Consider the following 25,417-nt stretch of genomic DNA (forward strand, 5'->3'; position numbering starts at 1 on the left):
GCCCCCGGCTACTGTGCTTCGTGACTGTGAACTTTGCGACGATTTGCCCCGCTAATATGATGAACTGAAGACCGAGGCTTTGGGCCTACTGTGGGTTGTTCCAGGGAATTGGATCTGAGGACTCAAGTTTAGTTTGTAATGCTGTTGTTGTTGCTGGATTCTATTGTTTGCATGATTTGTTTTTTTTTGTGTTTCTCTGAGCGGATTGGGGGTTGGTCTTTTTTTTAAATTGGACTTTTTTGTTTTTCTTACTTTGTGACCACCTGTAAGCAAACAAATCTCAAGGTTGTATAACTTATACATCCTTTGATAATAAATGTAGTTTGAATACTTGAAGCCTGCGCGGAGAATGTGTAGACTCCTCACAGACAGTGCCCGAGGCCAGGATTGAGCCCAGGGCACTGGAGCTGAGAGGCATCAGCACTAACTGCTGTGCCACTCTTAAGTTTACAAGCTTAAAGGCAGCACGGTAGTGCAGCAGTTAGCGCAATGGCTTTACAGTGCCAACGATCCTGATCGGGGTTCGATTCCCGCTGCTGTCTGTAAGGAGTTTGTACATTCTCCCTGTTACCACCTGGGTTTTCTCCAGGAATGCCAGTTTGCTCCCACATTGCAAAGATGCACAGTTAGGGTTTGTGAGTTGTGGGCACGCTGTACTGGCGCAGTAAGCGTGGCGACACTTGTGGGCTGCTCGTCACTCAGTTTTCGGACTGTGTTTGTTGTTGATGTTTCGATGTACATGTGACAAATAAACCTCATCTTTAAAGTGGGTGAGAGAATTTTCTCAGAAACAAACATTTACAACACACTAATTATAAAGTGATGACATGATCCAAATCAAGTATTTGGTTTCCTCACCAGGTGGACAGTTGGAATGGTTTGGCTATTGATGATCCTTTGCTTTTACAAACTGGAGTTGATTCTTTGGAGCTTCTTGAGAGGGTTAATTGCTCAAAATGACGACACTGAATTTATATGTTAAAGCAATCCCGGATCTTTGACCCTTTATTTCATTATTGATCAAAACTTACAAAAAACAAGTGAAGTCATTTACTCAGCTTTCTCTGACCTTGCATTGCCTTTCCTATCACAAAATTACTCAATAACTTAAGGTTCTTAAATTCTCTCATTGTCACCAATGTAAAAATCTGTAACTGCTGTCATTTTTGGACAACATTCATAGTAATATATCGACTTGGCAATTTATCAATTACCCATCCTGCCAGCTGGTTAATGTGCATTATTTAGTTTCCTTTCTATACTCATTAGTCAGAGAATTATATTGCAAGGAAACTGACACTTTGACTCGTGTTCCTCCCTGCTGACCAAATGCCTTCCAGACCTTTTCCTGTTTGTCTGCGTCTGGCCCATGTTGCTCCAAGCCTTTTCTATCCATATGTCTAAACATTGTATAAACATTTTAGTTGTACTCACCTCTGCAGCTTCCCGTGGCAGTTTGCTCCATATTCCCACCGTTCTCTGCATGCAGGCAGATTGGGAAAATCAGGTTGGTAATGGTTCTCAAGGGAGTGAATTTGTTGAATGCCTACGAGATGGCTTTTTACAGCAGTTTGTCATTGAGCCTATTAGGGGATTGGGTGTTACGTAATGAACTGGAGGCGATTAGGGGACTTAAGCTAAAGGAACCCTTAGGAGACGGTGATCACAATATGATTGAGCTCAACTTGAAACTTGATAGGGAGAAAGTAAAGTCTGACGTAGCAGTATTTCAGTGGAGTAAAGGTATGATAAAGGAGTTAGTCAAAGTTAATTGGAAGGAAATGCTGGCGGTGATGACAGCAGAACAGCAAGGACGAGAGTTTCTGGGAAATATGAGAAAGGTGCAGGATAGATGTATTCCAAAAACAAAGAAATGGCAAAATAGTACAACTGTGGTTTACAAGGGAAGTCAAAGCTAATGTAAAAGCAAAGGAGAGAGCATAAAACAAAGCAAAAATTAGCAGGAAGATAGAGGATTGGGAAGCTTTTAAAAACCTTCAGAAAGCAACTAAAAGAATCGTAAGGAAGGAAGAGTTGAAATGTGAAAGTAAGCTAGCAAAAAATGTCAAGGTGGATAGAAAAAGCTTTTTTAAGTATTTAAAAAAAGATAAAAGAGAGATGAGAGTGGATATAGGACCACTAGAAAATGAGGCAGGAGAAATAATAACAGGGGACATGGAGATGACAGATGAACTAAATGAGTATTTTACTTCATTCTTCACTGTGGAAGACACTCCAGTGTGCCAGATGTTGAAGAGTGTGAGCAAAGAGCAATGAGTGCAGTTACTATTACAGGGGAGAAGGTGCTTAAAAAGTCGAAAGAACTGAAGGTGTATATGTCACCTGGACCAGATGAGCTGCACCCTAGGGTTCTGAAAAAGGTAGCGTTAGAGATTGTGGAGGCAGTAGTAATGATCTTTCAAGAATCATTGGACTCTGGCATGGTACCAGAGGACTGGAAAATTGCAAATGTCATTTCACTCTTTAAGAAAGGAGGAAGGCAGCAGAATGGAAATTATAGACCATTTAGCCCAACCTCAATGGTTGGGAAGATGTTGGAGTCAATTGTTAAGGATGAGATTATGGAGTACTTGGTGATACAGGACATGATAGGTCAAAGTCAGCATGGTTTCCTTCAGGGGAAATGTTGTCTGACAAACCTGTTGGAATTCTTTGAGCAGATTACAAGTAGGATAGATAAAGGGGATACAGTGGATGTTGTATATTTGTACTTTCAGAAGGCCTTTGACAAGATGCCACACATGAGGCTGCTTACCAAGTTAAGAGCCCATGGTATTACAGGAAAGTTAGTAGCATGGTTAGAACAATAGCTGATTGGTAGGAGGCAATGAGTGGGAATAAAAGGATCCTTTTTTGATTGGCTGCCAGTGACTAGTGGTGTTCCACAGGGGTTGGTATTGGAACCACTTCTTTTTATGCTGTATATCAATGATTTAGATGATGGAATAGGTGGCTTTGTTGCTAAGTTTGCTGATGATACAGAAATTGGTGGAGAGGCAAGTATTGTTGAGGAAACAGGAAATCTGGCAGAAGGACTTAGACAGATTAGGAGAATGGGTAAAAAGTGGTAAATGAAATACAGTGTTGGAAAATGCATGGTCATGCACTTTGTGAATAGAAATAAATGTGCGGACTATTTTTTTAAATGAGGAGAAAATCCAAAAATCTGAGATGCAAAGGGACTTGGGAGTCCTTGTGTAGAACACCCTAAAGGTTAACTTGCAGGTTGAGTTGGCGGTGAGGAAGGCAAATGCAATGTTAGCATTCATTTCAAAAGGTCTAGAATATAAGAGCAGGGATGTGATGCTGAGGTTTTATAAGGCACTGGTGAGGCCTCACCTTGAGTATTGTGAACAGCTTTGGGCTCCTCATCTAAGAAAAGGTGTGCTGGCATTGGAGAGGGTCCAGAGGAGGTTCACAAGGATGAATCCAGGAATAAAAGGGGTTATTATATGAGGAACGCTTGATGGCTCTGGGCATATACTCACTGGAATTTAGAAGGATGGTGGGGGGGGTGGAATCTTATTGAAACCTTCGAATATTGAAACACCTAGACTGAGTAGATGTGGAAAGGATGTTTCCCATGGTGGCGGAGTCCAGGACAAGAGGGCACTGCCTCAGGATAGAGGGGTGTCCATTCAAAACAGAGATGCGAAGAAATTTCTTTGGGCAGAGGCTGGTGAATTAGTGAAATTTGTTACCATAGGCAGCTGTGGAGGCCAGGTTGTTGGGTGTATCTAAAGTGGAGATTGACAGGGTCTTGATTGGTCATGGCATCAATGGTTACAGGGAGAAGGCTGGGGACTGGGGCTGAGCAGGAGAAGGAAACGATCAGTCATCATTGAATGGTGGAGCAGACTTGATGGGCTAAATGGCCTAATTCTTCTGTGTTTTATGGACTTATGAAAATGTTTTTGCCCCAGTTACCTTAATCTTATGTCCCCTAGCTTTAGACTGCCCTAACCTCCAAAACAAAACTACTTTTCAACAATTATATAAGCCTCTAATAGTCACCTCCTTCTGTCCAGGGAAAACAGTCCGGGCCTATGCGGTGTCTCCTGATAACTCATTTGTCCAATCTCTGCAACTTATGAATCTCTTCTGCATCCTTTCCATCTTAATCACACTTTTAATTAAATGTTCATTTTAAATAGTAATTAATGAAAGTAGTTTAGTCATATAATTAATATACAGTATTCACAATGTATGAATTTATTAAATTATGACAAGGGAAGGGACATGTAACATTATCTTTCCCGAGCTTAAATCATTCATAGGTTCTTATCAAAACCCGAATATTCAGCCTTTATTTAATATCGATTATGATTTAAATTTGAATGGTTTAAATATTTTGACTGAATATGTGCTTTCCCCAAGTAAGCATTGTTTACGTTGCTCAGAAAACCTCAGATTCCTTTGGGATCAATAAAGTATCTATCAATCTATCTATCTAAATCATTCTACTGCATCCTGACCACAAGTATTGATTAAGTGGTGTCATAAACTGTAATTAATCCTTAGTTACCAAGGTACTAGACCCATCTTTCTGTTTGACAGCAAAGTAACTCTTAAACTGCTATACTGTGCCACTTAGGCACCCTAGCTATATATAAGACTTCTGCACAGTACTGTAATAATTTTGTACTGCACTGTACTGCTGCCAGAAAAAAAACAAATTACATGACATATGTGAGTGATGATAAACCTGATTCTGATACGAGTCTCTATTGTGGACTGAGAGTGGGAAGAGGGCAGGGAGAGGGGAATCATGGTTGTGAAAAGGGGAAGGGAGAGGGAAGGGTGCAGGAAGCACCAGAGACACATTCTGTAATGATCAATAAACCAACTTTTGAGAGTCAGATGATCTTGCTTGGTGTCTCAAGGCTGAGTGTGAATGCACCTTTGCCACCCCTCACCACTGGCACTTCTCTGCCACCTGAACCACTCCACTCCCGTGGCACTCCACCCTCGCCATTCCCAACATCCTTTGCTTCCATCAGATTTACAAACTCACTCTTTGCTCCACGTTGACAAATACAGTACTGTGCAAAAGCCTTAGGTGCCCTATCTATATATATGTATGTGTGTGCCTAAGACTTTTGCACAGTATTTCAACACTTAGTATTTTAACACTGTCCAAATCCATTGAAATGCACAATAAATAAACACAAATCTCAAAAGGATGCTCTTATTACTGGCTCAGAATAATTTCTAGTCCAATTTCTACCCTAGTTCCATACACTTTAAATTTCGGTCCATTTGTTTTACATCATTGAATTCTTCTAAGATGTTCATGTTCAATAACCTCTAATTCTACTGTTTCCAAGTTCTGGCAACAGCCACCAGATCAGTAGAGTGGTTAAAAAGAGTAGCAACAGGCCTGGGTATCTATCTCTCTTCGCACTCAGTAGACCTTCTCTCTCAGTTTGGTGTAACACTGTAGTTGAATATTTGACATTGGCTGGCTGTCCATATTAATTTTGCTATGTGTGGAAAATGGTGTATGGAGAACAGGCTCCACAGCCTAACTCCTCCATATTGAATGGTGCCTACCGAGCCAGACCCATTCGCTCATGTTTGGTCCATATTCCTCTGGTCCCTCCTATTCAAATACTTATCCAAATATCCTTTGAACATTGTACCTGCCTCAGTGACTTTCTCTGACACCTCATTCCATATACACACCATCCTCTGTGCCCCTCTGGCCCCTTTTTAAATCCTTCACACCTCACTTTAAAACTCTGCCCTGTAGATCTTAATTCCCCCTTCTCTGGGAAAAAGACTATGCATTCATCCTATCCATGCCTGTCATGATTTTACACATCTCTAAACCATCATCCTTCAGTCTCTGACATTTCAAGGAACAAAGTGACAGTGAGTATAGGAATGGAGCGACAGAGGGTGAGAGGTGATCTGATAGAGATGTACAAGAAGATAAGAGGCGTTGATCGTGTGGATAGTCAGAGGCTTTTTCCCAGGGCTGAAATAGCTAACATGAGAGGGCACAGTTTTAAGGTGCTTGGAAGTAGGTACAGAGGAGACGTCAGGGATAAGTTTTTTACGCAGAGAGTGGTGAGTGTGTGGAATGGGCTGCTGGCGATGGTGGTGGGGGCGGATACGATAGGGTCTTTTAAGAGACTCCTGGATAGGTACATGGGGCTCAGAAAAATAGAGGGCTATGGGTAAGCCTAGGTAGTTTGTAAATTAAGTACATGTTCGGCACAGCATTGTGGGTCTGTATTGTGCTGTAGGTTTTCTATGTTTCAAAGTCCTTGACAGCCCAGCATCTCTCAATAAACCAGGCCTTTGAATTCTGACAGCATCCTTGTAAATCTTCTCAGCACTCTTTCTAGGTTAATGTGTGGTAACTGATTCCTTAGTGCTTCCAAGGATCTCTTAAACACCTGTCTCTCGTTTCAACTTGTCCAAGTGTTTGCATGTGTGCAGAAATGTTAGATGATTATTGCTGTTCATGTTAAGGTAACTTGTTTATATTAAGGTAACCATTTACACAGAGCGTTACCCTACCCCACTATACTTGTTGCTGCTTTGTATCTCAGGCAGTTCCCACCTTGTGTTTTGCAGCCATTCTGGATATTGGGTCGCTGGCTCTGTGCTCCTACTTGTTCTTCCAGGTGAAGACGAGCCTGAGGAGAAAGGAATTTGAGAAGACGGCCATGCAGACAGCCTTGGGGAAAAGCTATATGATTGCAGTGTTTGCTCTGATATTCGCTGTCATTGCCTCGGCCTTGAGTCTACACAAAATGGTTCTGAAGTATGAGAGAGTGCCGGATGGCAGGAAAGAAGAGGAGTCTTCGCTAACCACACCACAGGGCTTTGCAACTCGTGAGGAGAGCAGCTAGACCATTTGCACCACATCGCTGTAGATTCTGCTGGACTTGACCGGTTGATCCTGCGTCCTGCTTGCAGTGTTACTGTGGGTAAGGTCAGAGAGTGGGCGGAATGCAGCCCGGACTGAAATGGATCGCTCACTGTCTGCTGCAAATGGAGCAACATCTTTGACTGTTCTGACAATAGCTTTAATGTTTGCTTCATACATTTAAAAAATTATATTTTTACTTTTTTTTTTGTACAGTTATCACCAGTTGTTGAAGTGGCTGCTCATTCAGTGTTGATTTAAAATCAATAAAAGCAGAACCCACCAAGTATAAAGAGAATTTGTCATTGTCAGCAGTGGCTGACGTAGGAGAGCTGAACTTCACTGACAAGGTTCCCTCCACAACATAACATGGATTTCTGAGAAAGCAGAAAGTAGCTGTCAATTCTGATGTAAGAAACCATAATGTTGGGAGTGTTTGTCGGGCAGCGTCTGTGGGGAAGGAGGTCAGGGTTGGTGTTTCATTGTGATGACATTTCATTGTGGGACGGGGTTTGTTGATCTGGGGACACCAACTCCCAACCTCTCTGGAGAAACCGCCTGGTCTGCCGAGTGTTCCCTGCACTTCCTGTTCGTGTTCTGGATTTTCAATGCCTGCAGTTTTTATTCCTTCTCAGGCTCTGGCCAGTTTTGGTGTGCAATTTACCTGTAACATGACTTGTTCATTTTTCTCTCTCCACAGAAGCAGACTGACCACAGAAGCTTTTTTGGCAGTCTCACATATTTCAGATTTTAAGCAAGTGTTGTGTTCTCCATCTCAGTTTTCATTTGTCCTTTGCTCACACTCTCTCCTGCTTTTGTGATTTCCCTCCTCCATCCACACTTCCTCCAGACAGACCAGTTGCCATTATTGAGCTTATCCGGTAACTTCCAGCTGACACTAGTCTGCCATTTTCTCCTCCAGACTTTCCCCTCCTTCATCTTCTCTGCAACATGCCGGTTTGCCAGCTTTTCCAAAGTAGATGACGAGATGCAGAGCTGGGCTGAGAGGTGGCAGATGGAGTTCAACCCGGAAAAGTGTGAAGTGATTCACTTTGGATGGTTAAACTTGAAGGCAGAAAACAGCAGGATTCTTAGTGGTGTGGAGGAACAGAGGGCTTTTGGGGTTCATATCCATAGATGTCATGGGGCTAAAATCCACAGCCATGATCTTTCCCATATGAGTTAAAGGAAATTGCCCCTCATCGTAGGCTAGTTGTGATAGCTATCCCTTTATGTGTCTGATTCACCTGACTGCTGAAAAATTTGACACATACGGTGCTCACAAAAAGTATTCACCCCCCCCCCCATTGGAAGTTTTCATGTTTTATTGTCCTACAACATTGAATTAGGGTGGATTTAATTTGGCTTTTTTTGTCCTTGATCAACACTTCAAAGTGTCAAAGTGAAAACAGATCTCTACAAAGTGATCTAAATTAATTATAAGTACAAAACACAAAATAATTGATTGCGTCGTATTCACCTCCTTTAGTATGATACACCAAATCATCATTGGTACAGTCAATTGGTTTTAGAAGTCACGTAATTTGTTAAATGGAGATCTGTTTTTGGAGACCTGTGTGCTGTCAAGGTGTTTCTACTGATTGTAGTAAAAATACACCTGTATCTAGAAGGTCCAACTGCTGGTGATTCAGTATCCTGGAAAAAACACCATGAAGACAAGTGAACACTTCAAGGGACTGCGCGATAAGGTTATTGAAAAACACAAGTCAGGAGATGGATACAAGAAAATTTCCAAGTCACTGAATATCCCTTGGAGTACAGTTCAGTCAGTCATTAAGAAATGGGAAGAATATGGCACAGCTGTAAATCTGCCTAGAACAAGTATCCTCAAAAACTGAGTGACAGTGCAAGAAGGGGATGAGTGAGGGAGGCCACCAAGAGACCTATGACAGCTCTGGAGGGAGGCCACCAAGAGACATATGACAGCTCTGGTGGAGTTACAAACTTCAGTGGCTGAGATGGGAGAGACTGCACATACAACAACTGTTGCCTAGGTGCTTCACCAGTCACAGCTTTATGGGAGAGTGGCAAAGAAAATGTCACCGTTGGGGGGGGGGGGTGGAACTCACATGAAATCTCAGCTGGAGTTTGCCAGAAGGCATGTGGGAAATTCTGAAGTCAGCTGGAAGAATATTTTATGGTCTGATGAAATCAAAATAGAGCTTTTTGGCCATCAGATTAAACCCTCTGTTTGGCATAAACCAAGCACTGTACATCATCAAAAGCACACCGTCCCTACCGTGAAGCATGGTGGCTGCATCATGCTGTGGGGATGCTTCACTGCAGCAGGCCCTGGAAGGCTTGTCAAGGTAGAGGGTAAAATTAACGCAGCAAAATACATGGAAATCCTGGAGGAAAACCTGGTGCCGTTTGCAAGAGAACTGCAACTTGGGAGAAGATTTGTTTTCCAGCAAGACAATGAACCCAAGCATAATGCCAAAGCTACACAGGAATGGCTTAAGAACATCAAAGTTAATGTCCTGGAGTGGCCAGGCCTCAATCCAATTGAGAATTTGTGGCTGGACTTGAAAAGGGCTATTCAGTCACGATCCCCAGCAATCTGACTGAGCTTGAGCAGTTTTGTGAAAAAGAATGGGAAAGAATTGCAGTGTCCAGATGTGCAAAGCTGATGGAGACCTATCCACACAGACTCAAGGCTGTAATTGCTGCCAAAGGTGCATCTTACTAAATACTGACTTGAAAGGGGTGAGTAATTATGCAATCAGTTATTTTGTCTTTTATATTTGTAATTAATTTAGATCACTTTTTAGAGATCTGGTTTTATTTTGACAGGAAAGAGTCTTTTTCTGTTGATCAGTGTCAAAAAAGCCAAATTAAATCCACTCTGATTCAATATTGTAGAACAATAAAACATGAAAACTTCCATGGGAGGGTGAAAATACTTCTGATAGGTACTGTACATTCTATGTAGCAACAGATTACACAGTTGTTGGATCCTGGTGATTTTGCAATCCAGAGGTTCTTCAGAAGTCAAGAATGAGGCATAAATCTTGTTGGTTATGAACATTTATGAAATGTAGCAAGAACGAAGAATGAAACAAAGAAAAGACAGAGCAAAGAAGTCATGGTCATCTGTAATGAAAGCTCACTCAAACTGGAAAGGAACAGGACGTTATGATAACAAGCTATGAAATCTGTGAATATGGAATTCATTACCACAGGTGGCTGTGGAGGCCAGGTCATTGAGTATTTAAGGTAGAGGTTGACAGATTCTTGACTGGTCAGGGCATGAAAGGTTACGGGGATAATGGGTTTGAAAAGGAAATGGATTGGGCATGATCAAATAGCGGAGCAGACTCATTGGGCCGAATGGCTTAATTTGCTCCCATGTCTTATAGTCTTATGGAAACAACCAATGTGACACCTGCTGCAGAAAACTAAGGTTTCCAGAAAAATACAGAATCAGCTATACTACAATTACTGCAAAATTCACTTGTATATCGGTAATTATATAAAAATATAAAGTAGCGCAGGAAAAGTTAAACTACAAGAAAAATAACAAATTTATACTCTAATATTGAGGTTTGACTATTTACAAACCAGGAATGCTATGACCAGCATCCCAAGTTATAGAAACCATTAAGAAGCTCTCAATGATACTGTGCCCCGGGAAAAACAGTGTGTTGTTTACGCAAATGAAAATAGCTGAACATGACTGATGAAGATGCAGGAAGTATTGGCCAAGAAGTTGAAAACTGACACAAATATGTTGAAATTGATTCCGTTTGGGGAAAGGCATGGAAAGCTGATTGTGGTGAATTGTTTCTGGTAAAATGTCAAGAGGCAGAGAGAGGAAACCATAAGACCATAAGACAAAGGAGCAGAAGTCGGCCATTCAGCCCATCGAGTCTGCTGTGCCATTTTATCATGAGCTGATCCATTCTCCCATTTAGTCCCACTCCTCTGTCTTCTCACCATAACCTTTGATGCCCTGGCTACTCAGATACCTATCAATCTCTGACAGGGGCAGATTGACCCAGAGGGAGATCTTGGAGGGGAGAGAACAATGTTAAGGTCATTGGTATTAACAATTGGTTGGATGGTTTTGCAGAGGCACTCTGTGCAACGAAGGGTCTGTTGCTATGAACTTTGGTGGACCCAAGAGACATCTAACGATATCGTCCTGCTGGCATCACACTAATGAAGCAGGTTTCATTGTTAGATTAATGAGAAAACTTCATGCTGTGTTGGTATGTAAATATGCAAATTGCTTTGGGATATAATTGCATTTTCTGTAGTAAAGGATATGATGGGGATTAAGAGCCATCTGTTTAACTGTTTTATCTTCCACAACCTTTCCACCTTAAATACTGCACATTTTGAATCGTCTGCATATAATTGTTTTTTAGATTGCAGGCTTTTATTAAAGTTAAATATGAGCAAGGGTTTTAAAGGCCAGTTTTCTGGGGAGCATTCAATAAATCTAGAGAAGATGGGATTTCAAAAAAAAGCGCTGAAATCTGTCATTAAAAGGAACTGCACTTGGCTGATCTGCCCCCTCCCCTCCTCTCCTCACCACTCATGCCAGTTCAGCACTCTGATACCTCACCAGTCTCACCACGGCAGTGAGCAGTGGCAGCCACTTGGGCGCTGAGAGTGGGCAGAAATACTTGCTGGTGGCACAGGAGGGAATTTCCTGGAGCAATCCCCAAATGGTAGGGCTAAGGTCTGCGTGGAATAGCTGGACAGGCTTGAGGGGCTGAATGTGTCACTCCTGAGCATGGTTTTTGGTGGATCTCCACGCAGATTCCAATCCTGCGAAGCCTGCTGTCATCTCAGCAGAGATTGTCAAATAGACGAATGACGTTGCAAAATGCTCTGGGAGACTGGGGGCTTGGTAAGGGGTGGGTGGTAGAGAGGAAGTAGAGGGCACTCAGAGCAGAAAGTATGAGACCCGACCACACTCTGCTGCCACTTGTCACTCACACTGATTCCCTTATTACTTATCAGCATAGTCAACTGTATTTGAAGGTCAGATTGTATTTGAAGTAAAATAAAATTCTGTATCTGCATTGACTCAAAGTTCAAAGTAAATTTATTATCAAAGTGCATATATGTCACCACATACACACTGGTATATATTTTCAGAGCAACACACACAAAACACTAGAGGAACTCAGCAGCCCTGGCAGCATCTATGGGTAAGAGTAAACAGTCAATGTTTCGGGCCGAGACCCTTCATCAGGACTGGGAAGAAAAAGAAAGACCAATTTTCAGCGATATAAGCACTTTGCAGAGTTGGGTTTTTTTAATTGTGTCACAGACATGATACCCATCAACACTTTGGAAGAGTTTAAATAAAGAATCAGAATTGGGATTATTATCACTCACATGCAAATATCTAATTAGCCAGTCGACTACCTTACTGTGCTAACCCCCTAAACTACCATGCCATTAAATTGTTGGGTCAATCTAATGAAGCTACAATGATTTACTGGATTCTTTATTTTTTGTGAAAATGGCTGTACTTCTACTCCCAGGGTATAGGCAGAGACTGAAGACTACAGCACGGTTGGTGAGGACCAAGGTACTATGGTCAGGGGAGGCAGAGGAGCACTTACAGGACTGCTTTGAGTCAGTGGACTGGACAATATTCAGGGACTCATCTTCAAATCTGAATGAATACACCACAGCTGTCACTGACTTCAGTGTGAATGAGCGTGTGCCTTCGAGAACATACCAGACATGCCCAAAGCTGTGGATGACCAGGAGATTCATAGTCACTGGAAGGCTAGATCTGTGGCATTCAAGACCGGTGATCCAGAACCATACAAGAGGTCCAGGTATGACCTGCAGGAGGCTATTTTAAGAACAGAATAGCAATTCCGATTGAGGTTAGAAATGGAATCGGATGCACGTCAGCTCTGACAGGGTTGGCAGGCCATTACTTCCTACAAAGCAAAACCTAACATCATGAATGGCTGTGATTCTTCATTTCTGGATGAGCTCAATGTGTCTTATGCACACTTTTAAAGGTAGAATAAAGCTTCTCCTGTACAAATCTGTGCAGCATCTGGTGACCCTGTGATCTCCATCTCAGTAGCCAATGTCAGAACATTTTACAAGAAGGTGACCCCTTGCAAGATGTCAGGCCCTGATGGTGTACCCAGTAAGGGTTTGAACACCTGTGCCAAGCACCTGGATCCTTGACTTTCTCACCAGGAGACCACACTCTGTGTAGACTAGTAATAACATCTCCTTGCTGACAATCAACACTGGTGCACCTCAAGGATGTGTGCGTTGTCCACTGATTTATTCTCGCTGCACCCACAACTGTGTGGCTAGGCATAGCTGATAAGCTATCTATAAATTTGCTGATGACACAACTATTACTGGAAGAATTTCAGATGGTGACGAGAAGGCGTACAGGAGCGAGGTAGATCAGCTGTTTGAGTGGTGTCGCAGCAACAACCTTACAATCAACGTCAGCAGGACCAAGGAATTGATTGTGGACGTCAGGAAGGGGAAGTTGAGAGAGCACACACCAGTCCTCATTGAGATATCAACAGAGGAAAAGGTGAGCAGTTTCAAGTTCCTGGGTGTAACATCTCTGAAGACCTATCCTGGGCCCAACATGTTGCTGCAATTACAAAGAAAGCACAATAACGGCTCTATTTCATTAGGAGTTCAAAGAATAGCTTCTTCTGTCTGTTATTAGATTTCTGAATTGAATACTACCTCAATATTTTCCCCCTCTCTTTTTGCACTAATTATTTAATAATTTAACATATGCTTATTGTAATTTAGTTTTAAAATTATGTATTGCAATGTACTGCTACTGTAAAACAAGTTTCATGACGTACGCTAGTGATATTAAGTACGATTCTGATCCTGAATGAACTGTTTTGCCAACAACTGATGTAGAAAAGATAGAGCAGCACAGGAACAGGCCCCTTGGCTCATCATGTCTGTGCCAAACACAATTCCAAATTAAATTAAGTCCCTTCTGCCTGAACGTGATCCATACTGCTGCATTCCCTGTATATTCATGTGCCTATCCAACAGCCACTGTCATTTCTGCTTCCAACACTACCCTGGCTGCCTGTTCCTAGCACCTACTACCCTCTGTGTCAGAAAACCAGGTGTTGTCACGTTGAAAGTATGCTGGCAATTCTACAGATGTGAACTGTGGTCCTTTGTCAGTAACTAGAGTGACTATCATTCCCAACCAGAGCAGTTCCTTTAGAATGTTGTCAGTGATACTTGGAAGAAAAAACTGGTCAGTTTAATAACCTGAATGCAGCCAGGTAGTTCACAAAGATTAGCAGCAAATTTCACATTATCTGGCCGCAATGTCATGTTGAAATAAAGGTTCTTAACACATCGAACAAATGTAGTGCTTTGAATTGTATTCCTTGCCTTTTGAACCTTGTTGTTCTCTTTATGACTTGTGTTTTCTCTCCGCTTTGTCTTGTGCATTGTGTGTTGGTCTTGTATTTTTATTTAATTGGGTCCTTTCGGGTTTCTTGCTTTGTGACTACCTGTAAGCAAACAAATCTCAGGGCTGTATAATTGATGCATTCTTTGATAATTAATGTACTTTGAGTATGAATTCTTTAATTTCAGTGATATCTCGCAAAGATGGGCAACGTTGGATTCGCTGTCATGGTGTTTAATAATTCGTTAATAAAAGCGTAGTCGGGAATCATTGCAAAAAAAAAAATCAGCTTTCATATAAAATCAGATAAGTGAGGCGGTGTGGTAGTGTAGTGGTTAGTACAAAGTCTCATGGTACCAGTGATCTGGGTTCAATTCCCACCGCTGCCTGTAAGGAGTTGGTATGTTCTCTCCGTGACCGCGTGGGTTTCCTCCGGGTGCTCCGGTTTCCTCCCACAGGCCAGTGACCTACCAGTGGGAGGTTAATTGGTCATCACAGGTTCTCCCATGATTAGGCTAGGGTTAAATCAGGGGATTGCTGGGCAGCAAGGCTCGAAGGGCCTTTTCCGCACTGTTCCTTAATAAGTAAAAAATAAACGAACATTTTAAAAGAATAACACACATAAAAGTTGCTGGTGAACGCAGCAGGCCAGGCAGCATCTCTAGGAAGAGGTGCAGTCGACGTTTCAGGCCGAAACCCTTCGTCAGGACTAACTGAAGGAAGAGTGAGTAAGGGATTTGAAAGTTGGAGGGGGAGGGGGAGATTTTAAAAGAGTACTTTGTTTCTGCTGCTGCTTACACAGCGCACTTCAGAAAACAACAATTAGACAACTTATGACACTTCACTGACCATGGAATCAGATTTATTACCACTGGCATATGATGTGACATTTGTTTTCTGACAGCAATACAGTGCAAGGTCAGAAACATCTACACATTACAGAAATATACTGAAGAACAAAAGGAATAGTGAGGTAGGGATCACGGACCATTCATAGATCTGAAGGTGAAGAGGAAGAAGCCGTGCTTGAATGATTAATTGTGGGCCTTTAGGTTTACCTCCTCCCTGATGGTACAATGAGAAGAGACACGTCTCAGATGGTGAGAGTTGTTAATGACGGATGCCACTGTCTCTTGAAGATGTCCTCGATGGTGTAGGATCCTGTGATGGAGCTTGCTGAATCTACAACCCTCTGCAGCCTCTTTTGATCCAGTGTATTAGAGACTCCATACCAGTCAGAATGCTCTCCGCTGCACATTTGTAAAAAATTATAAGAGTCTTCGGTGACATACCAAATCTCCTCAAACTCCTAATGAGGGGTAGCTGCTGGTGTGGCTTCTTGGTGACTTCATAAAGGTGTTGAACCCAGCATGAATCCTCTAAAATGTGGCTGCCCATGACCTTGAAGCTGCTCACCATTTCCACTGCTGACCCTTTGTGGAAGCGCGGTAAGGCAAGGATAGACTGGAGCAGTTGTAGTCAAGTGATATGGCTGGAGACCATATAACCATGTAACAATTACAGCACGGAAACAGGCCATCTCAGCCCTTCTAGTCCATGCCAAACTCTCACTCTCACCTCATCCCACCGACCTGCACTCAGCCCATAACCCTCCATTCCTTTCCTGTCCATATAGCTGTCCAATTTAACTTTAAACAACAACATCGAACCTGCCTCAACCACTTCCGCTGGAAGCTCGTTCCACACAGCTACCACTCTCTGAGTAAAGAAGTTCCCCCTCATGTTACCCCTAAACTTTTGCCCTTTAACTCTCAACTCATGTCCTCTTGTTTGAATCTCCCCCACTCTCAATGGAAAAAGCCCATTCATGTCAACTGTCTATCCCCCTCATAATTTTAAATACTTCTATCAAGTGCCCCCTCAACCTTCTACGTTCCGAAGAATAAAGACCCAACTTGTCCAACCTTTCTCTGTAACTTAGGTGATGAAACCCAGGTAACATTCTAGTAAATCTTCTCTGTACTCTCTCTATTTTGTTGACATCTTTCCTATAATTCAGTGACCAAAACTGTACACAATACTCCAGATTTGGCCTTACCAAGGCCTTGTACAATTTCAACATTACATCCCAACTCCTATACTCAATGCTCTGATTTATAAAGGCCAGCATACCAAAAGCTTTCTTCACCACCCTATCCACATGAGATTCCACCTTCAGGTAACTATGCACCATTATTCCTAGATCCCTCTGTTCTACTGCATTCTTCAATGCCCTACCATTTACCATGTATGTCCTATTTTGATTAGTCCTACCAAAATGTAGCACCTCACATTTATCAGCATTAAACTCATCTGCCATCTTTCAGCCCACTCTTCTAACTGGCCTAAATCTCTCTGCAAACTTTGAAAACCTACTTCATTATCCATAACTCCACCTATCTTAGTATCATCTGCATACTTACTCATCCAATTTACCAACCCAGAGACACCCCTGCTTAGGCTGAGGTTGACTGTGGCAGATTCAGCATTACAGTACTCAAGCAAGGCGAGTGAGACCTCTGAAGTGAGACTTCCTGAAGCAGAGTATCCCTTCACACAATGGGGTGGGGGGGGGGCGGGTGCCACAGACAAATGAGATGAGAGTAATGGAGGGATGTGAAACACACCCAACGACTAAGGCTCTGTGTTTTTACTAACTCAAAATATCATCAGCCATCTGCTTGAAGTTTCGATTAACTTTAACACTTCTATTGCGAATGGTGATTGATATTGCGAGTAAAGAATTCAAACATGTGCAATTTGCAATGATCAATCTCCAAAAATGATAAGCTGATTCTGTATAAGAATAACAGTTTTCCGATCAGACTTCAGAACAGTGTGGGTGACGGGGCCCATGTCGTTCTCCTTGTGCACAGGTAAAGTAAAAGAATGCTTGAGTCACAGAAGTGTGTATGTTCAGGGCCCAGTTTTTTTTTAGTTACTTAATCTATTTTATTATTGGCCACAACACCTTCAGTGAGCACTGCTGTGAGTTCTTCTGACTTCCCATTCCTGAAATCGACTGCCAGTTCCTTGGTTTTTGTTGTGACACCACTCAACCAGCCAATCTGTTTGACTATTGTCCACCACCCCAACTCCATCTGAGATGCTACCAACATTGGCAACATACTTTGATATGGAGCTTTCAACATGACAACTCCTGGTTTTCTGACACAGAGGGTAGTACGTGCCAAGAACAGGCAGTTATGGGTAGTGTTGGAAGCAGAAATGATAGTGGCTGTTGGATAGACACCTGAATGTACAGGGAATGCAGCAGGATGGAGCATGTTCAGGCAGAAGGGACTTAATTTGGAATTGTGTTTGGATGGATTTAGTTGGGCATCCCATTGCAGAGGGAGATAGAAGCCTAGGTTTTGAAGCTTGGTTGGTAGTATTGAGGAAATGATTATGTTGAAAGCTGAGCGATAAACTATAACCAAACATATGTTTTGTGATTTTCTCCAAAGCAGAGTGAAGGGCCAGTGAGATTATGTTCATGGGATGCACTGTGATGGTAGGTGAGTTGTAGTAACTCCAGCTGTTAATTTGAGCCATGACCAACCTCTTGAAGTACTTCATTATGGTGGATGTCAGTGCTATGGGGCAATTATCGTTGAGGCCGCTCACCCTTCTCTTGGACACTGGAAGTGTTTGGAGCTTCAGACTGCATCAGGAAGAGACTGAAGATGGCCTTGAATACTCCAGTCAGTTGAATGGGACAGGTTTACATTACCTGGTCAGGTACACCACCACAGCCTGATGCCTTGTGAGGGTCACCCTCTTGAAAAGTATTCGGGCACTGGCCTCCAGGATGGATTCGTATAGATGTAACGTTATTCTCAGTTTGAAAGCGTACATAAAAGGCATTGAGCTCATCGGGCAGTGGAGCATTGCTGCCATTTATACTGTGAGGTTTCACCTTGTAGGAAACAAATGACATACAAACCCTGCTACAGCTGTCGTGTATGCAATTCCGTATTGAAAAATACAGGGAAATAGTGAACAAGCATATAAGAACATGGGTCTTTCAAACAACATTTGAAAGATTGTGACGCCCCTCTATTATCATAAGGAAATAGGAAATACATGAATATTAGGACATGGTCAAAGAAACAAGATTTACAAAGTGTCTTGGAGAAAAGGGAGCTGGAGAGGTTTATGGAGAGAATTCCATGAAAGCTTAGGGGGACGATATTCCGGAAAACAGGCAACGTGCAGATTTGTAGGGTAGGAAGGGGTTACAGGGATTGATGCAGAGACTACACTGCTTCATTTGGCTTCAAAACAGCCCACGTATGGCTACTCAATCTTCACCTTCTCGAGAGGTATGGGACCATCTGTAGCAGGAAGGTTGACGTGACTTAAGCTTCATACACTGGCCGTGATTCAAAATGACCTGAACTCAGAGCCAAAAGGAAAGTGAAATGTATCGCTGATACATGCATTGATGTGCTTAATGTAGGTTGATTACATTTCTTTGGATAAAACACTAAACCTTAAGAGCTTCATTCTGAAACTTCCACTTGTGTTAGTAATGCAAGGAGACACATTATCCTGGTCATCCCAGGAGATGGCGACAGAGTACACATTGCTTTTACTTTTGTTTCTATGGCGACTTCAGCTAAGATAATGGACAAATGTAAAGGACACTTACAAGGTTAAAGAGAAAGAGAGCGAAAGTGACAAACATTATCCTGTATGGGAGCGCCCACTGGTGAACTGCACAACAAATGGGTTAATGTGCCGGTGATATGACAATATCCTATTCCCCAACAGTCCATGTTTCAGATGTTTCGGTGCATAAAGGCTTCCATTCTGGCTGACTGACTATGGGCTTTGAGCAAGAGATTTTCTCAGTGTGTGATACTTAATAGGATCATTGACCTGTTTAGAAAGAACACATTTAGTACTTTAGTTCAGATAGCAAGACGACTGCCTGCTTTCTTGCCTGCACATGTTTGGGACTTGTGAATAATGGACCTGACAATGGGAATAACAGCAAATCATTCTGAAAGTGAAAAATGCTAACCATCTTGATTTGCGGTGACTTTTCCCACTACGTGTCCTTGACCAAGTTTGTTCCCTTGTACACTGTTCCAAATGTAATGTCTCCCATATGCAGTATATTTTGTTCTTAATCTTTCCTGCAGCATAGTGGTTCAGAGCACCGGGAATCACTGGGTTCAGTTGGCGCAGCAGTCAGTAAGGAGTTGGTACACTCTCCCGTGACTGCGTGGGTTTCCTCCTGGTGCTCCAACTTCCGCCCACATGCCAAAGAAACCTTGCAGCGCCTCTGCCTTCTTAGAAGTTTGCGTAGGTTCTGCATGTCATCTAAAATGCTGGCAGGCTGCAATAGATGCACAGTGGGAGTACGCTGACTGTGGGCATCACGGCCTGCTGGGGAAACACCAATGCCCAGGAAAAGTGGTGGGTACAGCCCAGTCCGTCACACTGCCAAGGAACGCTGCCAGAAGAAAGCAACATCCATCGTCATCATCCAGGCCATGCTCTCTGCTCACTACTACCATTGGGCAGGAGGCACAGGGATCTGAGCTCCCGCACAGCCAGGTACAGGAACAATAATGGCCCTTCAACCATCAGGCGAACCTCAGTGATGAACTGACTCCACAACCGAGAGACTGAGTGTCAAGGGCTCCATAACTGCTTTTCAGTGTTCTTTATTTACCTTTTTATTATTTCCACGACTTGCCTTTGTTTGCACATTGGTTGTTTGTTAGTCTTTATTTATATCTAGTTTTTCATAAAATTTTATTGCACGTCTTTACTTTCCTGTAAAAGTCTTCAAGAAAAATGAATCTCTAGGTAGTACATGGCGACATATATATACTTTGTTAATAAATTTACTTTGACTTTGAAAGATGTATGGGTTAGGTTAGGATTAGTAAGATACGGCATGCTATGTTTGTGCCAGGAGCAAGGTAACACGTGTGGGCTGCCCCCAGCACATACTTGGATTGTGTTGGTTGTTGACGCAAACGGTGCGTTTCACTGCATGCCTCAATGTTTCAATGAATGTGTGACAGATAAAGTTAATCCTACCTTAATCAAAATACTTGCCTCCAGTATTTAACAAGCATAAATGATAAAAGAAAATTCCTTTCACTGATTCCCATTTTACAGGTGCTGACAGTATATTTAAAGATAATACAGAGATTGTTTCAGGTTACATGAGGTCAAATCTTAAAATAAATTTCTGGGTCAGAAATTGATACAACGCCTTCCAAAGTTGGTTTAAAAGCAGTAAGATTACTGAGTGTAAACTGCCTCAGGAGTGAAAATCCCACTGCTCCTAACCCCAAAGATCTATTCTGAGGATTTGTGAAAGGGATGATCAGTTTGGGAAGCAAATGGCCAGAGAGGAATAGTTTGCACCACACTTTGATGTACACAGGCTGTGCCACACTACTAAGGTATTTTGGACGGATTTAATCTGTGTGTTGGGCTTTTGCAAAATTTCTTCATTGTGGTGAAGTTCCTCTTCTAGACTGGTGTCACTCAGCTGCACAACTCTTTGCACCAGTGCTCTGCCTCAGGCTTAGCAGTAAAGAGGATGAAACCTTTGTCTTTGACACAACCCTGTCAAAGTCAAAGTCAAAGTCATTTTATTATCAAAGGACATAATTAGAGATTCATTTCCTTGCAGGCGCTTACTTAAAAAATTTTAAAAATGCAGTGGAATTAATGACAAACCATACCCAAAGACTGACAAACAAACTATGTGCAAACGAAGACAAATTGTGCAAATAATAAAATAAATAAATAATACTGAAAACTTGAATTGTGGAATTCTTGAAAGTCAGTCTATAGTTTGTGGAGCCAGTTCAGCATTGAGAGGAGTGAAGTGAGTCCCTGACCAACATCTCCATCCCAGAAATTGTCTCAAGACGAGTCTATCAGCTTGTAGGGTTAATATTGTCTTGAAACTTTGTTTCCTTGCTGTAGGTCCCTGATTCCAGCTATCTCTGCACCTACCTCAGCTAACCTGCTGCTGAGATCCCAACTAGACCATTGCAACCATGAGGTCCAGATGAAGGGTCTGGACCCAAGACATTGACTGTCCATTTTCCTCCACAGATGCTGTCTGGTCCATTGAGTTCTTCCAGCAATTTGGCTTTAGACGCTCGGTACTGCGGGGAAATGGTAATGACAGGTCTTACTCTTGACCCACTCTTTGAAACAACCGTGTGACTTGTTGGCTACATCAGAAAGCAGACTGGAGATAACTGCAGAGGTTTAGGATTGGAGTGCTGCCAATGCTGGAAATGAAAACAAAAACAGAAAATGCTGGTAATAAGTGTAAAGCTCTGGGAAAGGTTTCACTGCTAGTGTAATGGTTTATCTGTAGCGGCAGTGTTTGGGTTATGACTGTAGATAACACAGGCTTTGGAATATGCGCTGTCCAATGAGGGGAGTGTTTTTCTTCCTTGTGTTCCCGAGAGTGAGGGATCCGTGGGCTTTTGTTTGGGAGAAGATGGAGAGAGAAGATGCCAGAATGGAGAGGTCGTAGACTGCAGGACGGAGTGGAGTTGGAATGTGGCCAGGAGTCGACGATGCCCGGGGGTGGGGGGTGGGGTGGTATTGATGGGGAACGAATGGACGGGAAAACCTTGAGCTCCAATGTGCACTTTAGACTGTTTCTTTAAAATAGGCCCTTTTTCTTTTTGTTTTCTTTAGTAACTCCATAGTCAGATTAAGAATTATAAAGCTCAATGGTTTAATTCCATATGGTGTATTGTCTGATCTTTCATGGTACGGATTTGTAATGGGGTAACACATCACGCAGCATCCACACAAATGAGATTTCACAAGTTTGGCGGGGCTGGAGACTGTCTTCCCCGAGACTAATGCTGCCAGCTGAAACTAAGGGTTACAGAAGCATCTGCTGAAAAGTCATGAACCCAAAACAACCCCAGAAACTCAGCTTAGTTCTCTCTCCACAGTCGCTGCTCAATCTGTATTTTTATCATTATCTATCCAATATCAAGGAGAATAGTCTTTCTTATTGAAAGTCAAGAGTACTGATGAACCCACCCTCTCCAAGTGTCCCATCTTTGATTTGTGCCTGATTTGACTGTGGTGGAAGGCGCCTGTTGTCTACTCGGAGGTTTCTGCCTCCTTGGACAGTACAGGTCATCAATTGCTTTATTGGTTCAGATTATCAACTGCCACTTTAAGTGTGCAGTGGTGGTTGTACATTTATTAGTGGGACCTACTGCATTTTATTCTGCTAATGTTTGGCTTGCACCATTTTAGGCCGAAGTAATTGGCAAAATGAAATGAGTCCAGTTCAGTTACTCTCCAAAGATTTTGGTGTCATCACTTGCTTCAGTATTAGACAGGTAACTTTGCATCTTTTTCCACTTATTTTTAGGGCCAACTTCAAAAAATGGTTTTGGTTTCATCCATTTATCTTGCCAAATAATGTAGTCCCAACTGTTCATGTATAGATCTGCTGATGTACAATTATAAAGAAAATACTGAACAATGATAAGCATTCAGCATAGCTGTAGATAGGTAAACAGTTAGCTAGCTTTCAAAGAAGGAAAAAAAAACATATACAAACAGAGTTCCAATATCCATGTAAACTTTGAACCTGGTTGAATATAAAACAAAGTTTTGTACCCCATAAAACTGATTGTAGTCTGGCCTCCCTACAGGAATAGATTAGGTCAGGAGCAACACATTTCACAAAGGCCAAGCAACAGTGAGTCAAGCCTTCATTGCCCAAAAAACACGTCGGCTCCATGTCTCAAAATATAAATCTGTGAATATCTACAGAAAAGAAAATTGGCAAGGGACACCTGAGAGTGCAGAAGTCGCATCAGATAATGTCATCCAATCTTACTGTGTCTTCAAGGAGAGAGTTTGTTGCTCAGCAGTGAAAATTGAAGCTAGCTTGAAGTAAAATGTCAAATATTGGAAATCTGGAGCAAAAATAGAAGAATATCTCGAACATAAAACGTCGGAGGAACTCAGAGGGTCAGGGAGCATTATGGGGAGGAATAAACAAGTGACATTTCAGGTTGAGGCCCTTCATCAGGGCTATTGCTCACCATAGATACCGCCTGACCAAGACCTCCCTGCTTTTATACTCCTTGGCTTGGCAAAGGAAAATAAACATTATCTATTCATTCTTCACCACCCCATAGCAAGGCAACTTTGTACCCAAGTACTCCCTGAGACCCTACCATTCACAGTTTGTCTTATCCCTATTCGACACCCCCTCCCCAAAATAGATCACCTCACGCTTACCGGGATTAAGTTCCCCTTGCCATGGACGTGCACAATTTACCAGCTGATCATTCTGTTCCCAGCCTTCCTTACTGTCAACAACAACAACATTTTCTAAAAGTATTAAGCCCGCAACCCTTTGTTCACATAAATGAGTGCGACAACCAGGAATTTTGGTCAATTTAAGTGAGATTTTTTATTTGTGAATCATGTGCTTCATTTTTCACAATAGAGCCAAACACAGGAAAAATTGTGACGCATGAAAAACAAAATATTCAAAAACTGAAATGTCAGCAGTTCAAAAGTATCCATCCCCCTTTGCTCAGTACTCAGTTGAAGCACCTCTTGCAGCTATTACAGCTCCTGGTCGTTTTTGATAAGTCTCTATTAGCTTTGCACAATGTGATGAAGCAAGGTTTGCCCATTTCTCCTTGCAAAATTGCTCAAGCTGTGCCAGGTTAGTTGGGGAAGGGTGTTGGACAGCAATCTTGAGGTCTTGTCTGAGATGTTTGATCAGGTTAAGGTCAGGACTCTGACTGGGCCACTCAAGGACTCAATTTTTGTTATTTGAAGCCACTCCATGGTTGCTCTGGCAGTGTGCTTTGGGTTGTTGTCCTGCTGAGAAACACGTACTCCCTAGTTAAAGCTTTCTGGCAGAAACTAGTATAGACAAAAGACAATAGACAATAGGTGCAGGAGTAGGCCATTCAGCCATTTGAGCCAGCACCGCCATTCACTGTGATCATGGCTGATCATCCACTATTAGTATCCAGTCCCTGCCTCATCCCCATATCCTTTGATTCCACTATCTTTAAGAGCTCTATCCATCTCTTTCTTGAAAGCATCCAGAGACTTGGCCTCCACAGCCTTCCGGGGCAGAGCATCCCATATATCCACCAGTTGAGGTTAGGCTAACTGGCCTATAATTTCCTTTCTTTTGCTTTCCTCACTTCTTAAAGAGTGGAGTGACATTTGCAGTCTTACAGTCCTCCAGGACCATGCCAGAATCAAGTCATTGTTGAAAGATCATGACCAAAGCATCTGTTATCTCTTCAGCAACCTCTCTCAGGACTCTGAGATGTAGTCCATCTGGTCCAGGTGACTTATCCACCTTTGAGTTTGCCTGGCACTTTTTCCTTTGTAATAGCAATGGCACTCACTCCTGCTCTCTGACACTCACGGACCTCTGACACACTGCTCGTGTCTTCCATAGTGAAGGCAGATGCAAAGTACCCATTAAGTTCACCTGCCATTTCTTTGTCCCTTATTACTACCTCACCAGCATCATTTCCAGTGGTCCAATATCAACACTCACCTCCTTTTTACTCTTTATATAACTGAAAAGAACTTTTAGTATCCTGCTTTATATTAACGGCTAGTCTGCCCACATATTTCATCTTTTCCCTTCTTCTAGCTTTCTTAGTTGGCTTTTGTTGGATTTTAAAAGCTTCCCAATCATCCAACTTGCCACTCACTTTTGCTACCTTATATGCTCTTTCCTTGGATTTTATGCAGTCCTTAACTTCCTTTTTCAGCATGGGTGCCTACCCCATTTGAGAACTTCTTCCTCTGTGGGACATATCTATCCTGTGCCTTGTGAACTATTCCCAGAAACATCAGACATCTCTGCTCTGCCATCATCCCTGCCAGTATCCTTCTCCAATCCAGCTGGACAAGCTCCTTTCTCATGCCTTTGTAATTCCCATTATTTCATTGCGGTACAGATAATTGCAGTATGAATTCAACCATATTATGATCACTGCCTCCTTAGGGTTCCTTTACATTAAGCTCCCTAATAACATATGGGTTATTACACAACACCCAATCTAAGAAGGCCTTTCCCC

The 25,417-nt window shown here is 42.4% G+C and overlaps 1 protein-coding gene across 1 annotated transcript in view; it reads left to right on the plus strand.

Moving 5' to 3' along the window:
- The window catches only part of LOC140196831 (uncharacterized), a 67,874-nt gene extending 55,915 nt beyond the window's left edge, over positions 1 to 11,959 (plus strand). Inside the window, exon 3 of the mRNA XM_072256667.1 lies at positions 6,607 to 11,959. Within this exon, the coding sequence (XP_072112768.1) occupies positions 6,607 to 6,884 (278 nt within the window). The 3' untranslated portion in view covers positions 6,885 to 11,959. The remainder of the gene's footprint in view (positions 1 to 6,606) is intronic.
- The last annotated feature ends 13,458 nt before the right edge of the window (positions 11,960 to 25,417 follow it).

This window comes from Mobula birostris, chromosome 4 (genome assembly GCF_030028105.1).
Source record: "Mobula birostris isolate sMobBir1 chromosome 4, sMobBir1.hap1, whole genome shotgun sequence".
In the NCBI taxonomy this organism is placed as follows: domain Eukaryota; kingdom Metazoa; phylum Chordata; class Chondrichthyes; order Myliobatiformes; family Myliobatidae; genus Mobula; species Mobula birostris.